This window comes from Aegilops tauschii, chromosome 3 (genome assembly GCF_002575655.3).
Source record: "Aegilops tauschii subsp. strangulata cultivar AL8/78 chromosome 3, Aet v6.0, whole genome shotgun sequence".
Taxonomy (NCBI): domain Eukaryota; kingdom Viridiplantae; phylum Streptophyta; class Magnoliopsida; order Poales; family Poaceae; genus Aegilops; species Aegilops tauschii.
Genome location: NC_053037.3, coordinates 13,123,586 through 13,132,941, shown reverse-complemented (window position 1 = coordinate 13,132,941; position 9,356 = coordinate 13,123,586). Strand labels below are relative to the sequence as shown.

The 9,356-nt window shown below is 46.2% G+C and overlaps 1 protein-coding gene across 1 annotated transcript; it reads left to right on the top strand.

The window, feature by feature from the left end:
* The first annotated feature begins 4,870 nt into the window (after window positions 1-4,870).
* On the top strand, window positions 4,871-8,647 carry LOC109766906 (receptor-like protein EIX1). The gene is made up of 3 exons (XM_073509823.1): window positions 4,871-6,494; window positions 6,615-6,776; window positions 6,900-8,647. Exons 1-3 carry the CDS (start codon window positions 4,871-4,873, stop codon window positions 7,736-7,738), a joined length of 2,625 nt encoding a protein of 874 aa, XP_073365924.1. The 3' UTR covers window positions 7,739-8,647.
* Window positions 8,648-9,356: the final 709 nt, after the last annotated feature.

Here is a 9,356-nt window from a genome sequence, read left to right as displayed (position 1 = left end):
TTTGGAGACATAACCATGAGCCGCCTAAGAAATCAAAGGTGCTTGTTGGGCTGAAGCTTCCGGCTCATCCCTCTCCGCTCCTCCGGCTGTTTCCATGTCCTGGAAGGTTGATGATTTCCAGTCAATGCCACTCAAAGCTTCAAATTGAGCTTCATCATCAATTAACCCGGCCGGGTCAACTTCAGGGGCGAAGGTATGCTTACGAGTCGGAGGAATCAGGCTGACTGCTTCATAACGAGGTGTTGGAATCCTCTGATTCTCCGCGTCATAGCCCGGTTGATATTTGGTAAGGTCTGTGTCATTACCAATCAAAGTGGCCATCGGGCGTACGCTCTTCACACAAGCGGTGAAGTCTTTCTGGTCAAAGGGAGTGCCATCTTCCTTCAAGCTAGGATACCCAAGGGCGATGTCGGCCGGGTCTAGCTCCGGTAGAAACGCCTTGGCCCAGCTTAGAGCGGCTATGGCTCCGGCTCTTGCAGAAGCTCGTCTTAACTCTTGGAAGCGTTGAGGAAGCACGGCAAGCCGCCTGAGTACATCCGCCAGATGAGTGGGAACTTCGTTTGACAGAGCCACAACGGCTAAGGCACGTTGTGACCCGGTGTAAAGTTGTTCTACCAAGGTATAAACCGCCTTCAGCTTGATCAGCACGTTCTGATTGAGATTGGAACTTCTGGGACCTGCATTACAAAGTCAGGTGAGCCGATGGCAATTGCGATACTTATGGGAAATGAACGATGCAAACTAGTTAGAAACTTAAAGAGTAACTTACCAAAGATTGCGGAGACCATCTGAGATACATGGCGTTTTAAGCCGGATAGTTCGGCGGTTCTTTCAGTAAGAGCGGCCTCCGCTTGTTCGGCTCGGCCGAGCAAAGCAGTTTTCTCATCCGCCCAGGCTTTTCTTTCTGCTTCAAACTTTTTCTTCAGTTTCTCTTGTGCAGATACACTGAATTCAAATTTGGAATTGGCCTTTTGGGTCTCATTTTCCTGAGTCTTCAGGCGGTTCTTTAGATCAGAGATTTCCGATTCAAATTTCTTACAGGCGGCATGTACAAATTCCGGGTTACAGTTAGGGTGATTATAATACAATTTCAAGTCCCAAGCACTTTGCAAGCAAAGACACTTGGCACTTGGGGGCTAATGTATGCTAAAAAGCTCTATTTACAGTGCCGGTTCATGAAAATAAGTCCCAAGCACTTTGCAGGCAAAGGTACTTGGCACTTGGGGGCTAATGCATTAGGTGGCTCAACTACTTGATTAAAATAAGGGAAGGACCAGTTCAACTATGATGTTTAAACCGGCCCTTGAGTGTTACCAGGTAAGCCGTTTTTTTTTCTTGTAGTGGTTATTAAGCCGGCATTAAGTCTACATGGCATGGTAAGGATGACTATGGAATAAGCAAGAGAGTCATACCTCAGACTTTTGCTGTACTTTCTTCACCATATCAATCTCCAGGTCCCGGCTGTTGTGCACTTGATTAATATAGCCAGAGACAATATCTTCAATGCTCAGATTAGCATAATCAGTGATGTCCAGCCTGGCCCTGCGGCGTTCCAGAAGTTCTTCCTTGGCAGAGCACTTAGCCAACAAGGTGGGTCTTCCCGGTTCAACAAACTCGGTCCGGGTAATTATAATGTCCGGGTCATCTGGATGAGTCGGGCTGGGGATCTCCGGGTTGTCAGAACCTTCCATAACTTGTTCATCAGATGGAGCAGTGGTGGTTTCAGGAGCTGGTGCGGACGGCGGCTCATGAGCAGAAGCATCAGGTTCAGTCAGGACCGGCTCTTCGGCCGGCTTATTTTTCTTCGCCCTCTTGCTGGGCTTTACTTGTACACTGAAAGTCAAAGGGTTAGTGCAAAAACATGTTTAAGATAAGCACAAAATAAGCTGATCATCATTACCCGGGTGCGGTTTTGAAAGCCAGCAAGCTAGACTGCATGGAGTCGCCGGAGGAAGGTGAAGTTCCCTGATAGTTTGAATCAGAAGAATTGAGTGGTTGACGAGTGACGCCCGCCAAAGGATGAAAAGGATATAAGTCGGAGATAACCTCAGTCCGGCGCTTCCTTGATGCTTCGGGTAAGCCGGAGGAGAGGTCTGGATCCTTGCTGGTCCGGGTCTGCCTCCGACTTTCATGAATCTGTCGCTTCAAAAGAAATTGAGGATCTTGATAAGCTAAAGGATGTGAAAATCTTACTTTCCGGGTTACTCTTCGGACTTTCTGTCTTGGCAAGGGCTCCGAGTCGGAGGAAATTATAGTTACCTCTTCAATCACTTCATGACTCGTTCCGGTGTCCTCCTGCAGATAATCCATGTCAATAAGATGGTTAAAAAAGGAGCCTAAAGAATCAAGGGCTACCTCTGACTCGGAGGTGTCTTCCAAGTGAAGCAGATCCGAGGCGCTAGGTTTACTCCCCTTCTTGCGGGGAGCGGCTTTCCTGGCGGCTTTTTTAACCTTTCTGGCTTTCTTAGCAGCTTCATGGACAACCTGACCTTCTAGAATTTATCATCAGCCTGTAAAATACAACAAAGGTTTTTGAAGTTAAGACGAAATCGTTAAAACGGAAAGTGAGGTGTTCAGGTCAATAGTTTACCGCTGGGGCCGGGTTAGCCTTGCAGAAGGGACTTAAGCCTGTCCTCTCGCAATCTGCCAGGCTCTCGTTCAGAAGAGACTTGGTCATATCATCAATGACGTCCTCAGGTAGGTCGTCGGGACTCTGCCGAAGGGGATCATCCTTCCGGCCCGTGTAATCACACATTAAGCCGGGGCGGCGGCTTAAAGGGATCACCCGCCAGGCAATCCAGACCCGGACCAGATCAATGCCATTTAGGCCGTTCCCCAGAAGAGCTTTGATTTTGTTGATGGTGGGAATAAGTGGTTGACGTTCCGCTTGAGATAATTTGTCTGGCAGGGGGTGATTTGACTCCAGACGCAGGGCGCGAAAGCCGGGCAGAGGGTTCTCATCAGCCGGAGAAGTATCTTGGCAGTAGAACCATGTCTGGTTCCAATCTTTTGGGTGGCTTGGCGGTTCAGCATAAGGAAAGAGACAATCTCTCCGTCGTTGAATTGAGATTCCACCGAGTTCCAAGCTAGGCCCGTTGGCACATTCATTCTGGCGGTTCAGATAAAATAACTCCCTAAAGAGTAGCAAGCTGGGCTCTTCTCCAAGGTACACCTCACAGAACACTTGGAAGTTACAAATGTTTGACACGGAATTGGGTCCAATGTCTTGAGGTCGCAGGTCGAAAAAGTGCAGAACATCTCTGAAGAATTTTGAGCCAGGAGGAGCAAAGCCCTGGCTCATGTGATCAGCAAATATAACAACCTCTCCGTCCTTGGGTTGAGGTCTCTCTTCGGACGGGTCAGGAGCACGATAGGACATGACCTCTTTCTTGGGCAGGTAACCCGTTTTCACGAAGTCAGCGAAGGTGCTATCCGTAACGTTGGATCTAACCCAGTTGCACGTAATGGGCGCCTTGGGAGCCTTGGGCGGCATTGTGAAGGATGGAAGCCTATGACAAAATAAAAATTCCGGTTCAAATTTAAGCCGGAGGAAAATGTCGGTTCAGTATTGAAGGTGGCGGGTTATGAAGGGGCCTAATGATATATGGCCAATTGTGTCGGGTTATTTAAGCCGCTATGGATATCGTGAGCAATTAAGTTATTTAACTCTGTTATGGATGACCCGGAATATTCATGAAGCATCGCCTTTTCTAAACCGGTGACATGAGCCGCCATAGCTAACAGAAGCAATTTTTGCCTAAGTGTTGCGCAAATAAGTTTCACAGGTTGCAGTAATTATTTTGGATCAAACGGTCGTCTAGAAAGGAAAATTTTCTAGACCTAAAAACTGGCAGAGAGAAGTTCATAAGTCCTAATGAGGTTTTTTTTTGCAAGCAAAAGGGATCTGCTAGTATTGGAAATGGGTGCGAAACCACTACCGCAGGAGTTCTATACTGTTTTTCGAATCAAAAGAAGTCGCGGTGGAAGAACTGTAAAAGAACTGAGATGAACTACGAAGAACACGGAGAAAGCACGGAACCCTAATGCGGATCTGACGTCCGAGAAGAAGAAGACTTACGGTTGCAGGTTCACTGCGGAGAGTCGACGCCGTTCTCTGGACCAACTCAGGTTGATGCAGCGGCCGAGGCTGAGGAAGACGAGAGGCGCGGCGGCGGCGGCGGAGCTCGGGTTCTGGGGTGTTGAGAGGAGGAAGACGATGGAAAGGGAAGAGTGAGAGAGGACCCGGTCGGGCCTATTTATAAGGGACGGCTGATGAGTGGGCGCGAGAAACGAGGAGGCTGAAGACATGATTATCCAGCTGCAGAGGTCCCTCGATTTTCGGGATAGTTATTAAGATAAGGATCCGTTGAGATACGTTGGACGGAACGTGCATTAATGGCGGATGACGTCACGGCGGGTTACCAAGAATCCAGAAGATGACGTCATGGCGGGTTATAACCTTCGCGCAAACAGAAGCCGGAAGATTTTCTCTTAAGGTATTGAAGATTGACATGAACCGGTTCAAATCATTCTGGGGCCTAATGTTGAGGATATAGCTAATGTTGAGGATATAGTTCCTGGTCATCAAAACCCTAAGCAGTACCACCTCAACTGGAGTAGGCCTTTACCTTCAACGTAAGGGGCCGAACCAGTATAATCTTCATGTCCTTTGTCCCGTTTAACCCCTTTAAGCTTCTTAGCGGCGATGGCTCCACGACTCAGTCCTTGCACGAGGACATCTGCCGTGACAATTCCATGACATATGGCGAGTATGATGTATGTAGTGGTGCCAGTGCATTTAGAGCACATGGACCTCAGCATGAACTGTTTACCAGGTACAAATAGTCAAATTCCTCATTTGCTGGGCTCCATGGGGAACTTGAGATACCTTAACCTCTCTGGCATACCATTTACCGGTAGGGTGCCTCCTCAGCTCGGTAATCTGTCTAAGTTGCAGTATCTTGAGCTTGGCCAAGATACTAGTTATCCTGGGATGTACTCAACAGACATCACCTGGTTAACAAAGTTGCATGTCCTGAAGTTCCTTAGCATGAGGGGAGTAAATCTCTCAGGGATAGCTGACTGGCCTCATAACCTGAATATGCTTCCATCTCTGAGGATTATTGATCTTACTGTCTGTTCACTTGATAGTGCAGACCAATCACTTCCGCACCTTAATCTCACAAAACTTGAGAGGCTTGACCTGAACAACAATGATTTTGAGCACTCACTCACATATGGCTGGTTTTGGAAGGCGACAAGCCTCAAGTACCTCAATCTTGGATATAACGGATTATTCGGCCAGTTCCCTGACACATTAGGAAACATGACAAACCTTCAAGTTCTTGATATTTCAGTGAATAAGATCACCGACATGATGATGACAGGAAACCTGGAGAATCTTTGCAGTTTGGAAATCATTGACCTCTCTCGTAATGAGATTAATACAGACATATCAGTGATGATGAAGAGTTTGCCGCAATGCACATGGAAAAAATTGCAGGAGCTGGATTTAGGAGGCAACAATTTCCGTGGAACTCTGCCAAACTTTATTGGTGACTTCACCAGGTTGAGCGTATTATGGCTTGACTATAACAACCTTGTTGGACCTATACCACCACAGCTTGGGAATTTGACATGTCTAACCTCCCTTGATCTTGGGGGCAATCACCTCACTGGGAGTATACCAACTGAATTGGGTGCCCTTACCACTTTAACTTATTTGGACAGAGGCCGTAACGACCTCAACGGGGGTGTACCGGCCGAGCTTGGGAATTTGAGATATTTAACTGCTCTTTACCTCTCGGGCAACGAAATGGCTAGATCTATACCACCACAGCTTGGGAATTTGAGGTCTTTAACTGCTCTTGACCTCTCGGACAACGAAATTGCTGGATCTATACCACCACAGCTTGGGAATTTGACAGGTCTAACCTACCTTGAGCTCAGAAACAATCACCTCACCGGAAGTATACCACGAGAGCTTATGCATTCAACTAGCCTAACCAACCTAGACCTCCCCGGCAATCATCTCATTGGAAGTGTGCCCACTGAAATAGGTTCCCTTATTAATCTGCAATTTCTGGACCTAAGCAACAATAGCTTTACTGGTATGATCACGGAAGAACACTTTGCAAATCTAACAAGTTTAAAGCAAATAGACTTGTCTTCCAACAATTTGAAGATTGTACTGAATTCAGATTGGCGTCCTCCCTTTATGTTGGAGTCCGCATCATTTGGATCTTGCCAGATGGGTCCTCTGTTTCCACCTTGGCTTCAGCAGCTGAAAACCACTCAACTTGACATTTCACACAACGGTTTGAAGGGCGAGTTTCCTGATTGGTTTTGGTCCACATTTTCACATGCCTTATATATGGATATCTCTAATAACCAAATAAGTGGCAGATTGCCAGCACATCTACATGGCATGGCTTTTGAAGAAGTCTATCTCAATTCGAACCAGCTTACTGGACCAATACCCGCACTGCCAAAAAGTATCCACCTCTTAGACATCTCGAAAAATCAATTTTTTGGAACAATACCATCAATCCTTGGAGCCCCGTGACTTCAAATGTTGAGTATGCATTCAAATCAAATTAGTGGCTACATTCCAGAATCTATTTGCAAATTGGAACCATTGATATATCTGGATTTGTCAAACAATATTTTGGAGGGTGAAATTGTTAAATGCTTTGACATCTACTCTCTTGAACATCTCATACTCGGCAACAACAGTTTATCCGGAAAAATCCCAGCATCTTTGCGTAACAACGCAGGTCTGAAATTTTTGGATCTGTCATGGAATAAGTTCTCTGGAGGATTACCTTCATGGATAGGAACGTTAGTGCATTTACGTTTTCTCATACTGAGTCACAATAAATTTTCTGATAATATTCCAGTCGACATAACAAAGCTTGGGTATCTTCAATACTTGGATCTATCAAGCAACAACTTCTCTGGTGCAATACCTTGGCATCTGTCAAGCCTAACATTTATGTCAACATTACAAGAGGAATACATGGGTTTGGTTATGGATGTTCAAGGTTCAGAAATTGTACCTGATCGCCTAGGACAAATATTGTCAGTAAATACAAAAGGGCAGCAACTTACATATCATAAAACACTTGAATATTTTGTGAGCATTGATTTATCATGCAACTCCTTGACCGGCGAAATCCCTACATACATCACTTCGCTTGCTGCACTAATGAATTTGAATTTATCATCAAACCAATTGAGTGGACAAATTCCAAGCATGATTGGTGCCATACAGTCATTGGTATCTCTCGATCTATCTCGGAATGAGATTTCTGGTGAAATCCCATCGAGCTTGTCAAATCTGACATCTCTGAGCTACCTGAACCTGTCTTACAACAGTTTGTCTGGAAGGATACCATCTGGCCCCCAACTTGACATCCTCAATTTGGACAACCAGTCACTTATATACATCGGCAACAGTGGACTTTGTGGGCCTCCTGTCCACAAGGATTGTTCAGGAAATGATCCTTCCATCCATGGCGATCTCGAAAGCAGCAAGGAAGAATTTGACCCACTGACCTTTTACTTTGGTCTTGTGCTGGGATTTGTGGTGGGGCTCTGGATGGTGTTTTGTGCACTGCTGTTCAAGAAGACATGGAGAATTCCTTATTTCCGGCTCTTTGACAAGGTGTACGATCAAGTGTATGTATTTGTGGTTGTGAAGTGGGCAAGCTTCGCAAAGAAAACAGATGAAGAATAACCAATTATTCTGAAGGAGGCAGTGTATGTGCTGCAACCTATTGAATGAGAGCTCTAGAATATTAACCAGGGTGTGCAAGATCTTCAGCAGCATATGTTATATTGTGTGCCTTGTTTGTATCTCTATCTAAATAAAAATGAAGATGTCCAGCTCTTCTGATACATTTATGGCTTCACTATTGTTGAACTATTGTGGTAAATGTAAGACTTGAGTACTGTTTATAATCTTGTAATACTTACTACTCTTCTGGACTGTAATAGTGAGGGTGGTCTTTCCCTGAATAATTTGAGCATTTTCTGCGGTTACAACGAGTTAGTTTATATATTTTTTGCCATCTGGACTAAATTAGCTGAAGAAATCCCTGTAAAACTTCAGTTTATAATCTTGCACTTGTACTCTGAGATGTACTCTTTGACTTTCTGAAGGTTTAGAATCTTTAGTTTACAATGTGTTTGGTGTTGGACCTGGGTTTGTTTCATAGGTTTCAAGTTTTTAATTGTAGCTTGAAATATATGCAGTAGAAATGCTATCAACTGCGCAATCCTCAAGTATGTTATTGTCAATCAGCAGCAAGTACTAGAATTTAACTAGATTCAGACTTAAGCAAGTGTATTTGGTTAGTCTGAATGATGGGAAAACAGAGAAATAAGTGCTGCAAGTGAGATGACTGAAGAGGAATTAACTAAGAGCATCTCCAGCCGTTCACCCCCCAGGGGCTAGAAAAAAGCGCCGCTTGGGGGCGAACCGGCGATATTTTTGGCATGGGGACGATCGGCTTCCCAGCCACCGCCCCCAGGTCGGCCCTAGACGCTCTTTAAAAAAAACAGAATTCGGCAAATTTCGGCAAACACGGCATACATTCGGCTATATTTAGGCGTTTCACAGTTTTTTTACATATAGAACATAATAATAAAGGCCACTAAAAAGAAGGAAAAAAACGTCCGCGCCTAAAGGCCGAAGAACTCGTTGAACACGCCGAAGTCGTTGCCGTCATCGCCGTCGTCCTCCTCCTTCTCCTCCTTGACGCGGCCGCCCCTGCTGGACCCCTGGCTGGGGTCCCCCTGGCGAACTGGTTTGGCTGGCGGGGGCACCTCGTCGTCGCTGTCGTTGAGAACGACGACGCCTCCCTCGTCGCGGCCACGGCGGCTAGCGGTGATCTCCTCCAAGGCGCGGTGCTGGCGCTCCAGCTCCGTCCGCGCCCAGTCCTCCCACGCCCACTTCATGGCAGCCTCGTCGTCGATGGTCGCCTCTCGTTGGGCTCGCGCTTCACGGGGCCGAGCCCCGGCTCCGTCTTCGGCCTGACGAGGCGGGAGGCTGGGCCCGAGGAACGCCGCCGCCCTCGTTGATGACGACGCCGTGGTTGCGCCGACCGACCTGCGTTTCCACGGGCTCGTTCAGAAAGTTCCCCAAAGATAGTAGCATACAGATCAAAGCAAAGGAAAGCAGATCCCTTCAACACTTGGATCAACAACAACTTATAATCCTATCATGAAAGGATTATATAGGATTATAAGTTGTTGTTGATCCAAGTGTTGAAGGGAGCTGCTTTCCTTTGCTTTGTCTGTATGCTACTATCTTTGGGGAACTTTCTGAAGATTTTATCATTTCTTTGCATCCA

What these genes read in the sequence shown, in the direction of transcription:
- LOC109766906 (XM_073509823.1), top strand. Translation starts at nt 4,871, where the DNA reads ATGGGGAACTTGAGATACCTTAACCTCTCTGGCATACCATTTACCGGT. An exon ending in AATACCCGCACTGCCAAAAA is followed by an intron (nt 6,495 to 6,614) that starts GTATCCACCTCT and finishes GCTACATTCCAG; the next exon opens with AATCTATTTGCAAATTGGAA. An exon ending in ATCTTTGCGTAACAACGCAG is followed by an intron (nt 6,777 to 6,899) that starts GTCTGAAATTTT and finishes ATAATATTCCAG; the next exon opens with TCGACATAACAAAGCTTGGG.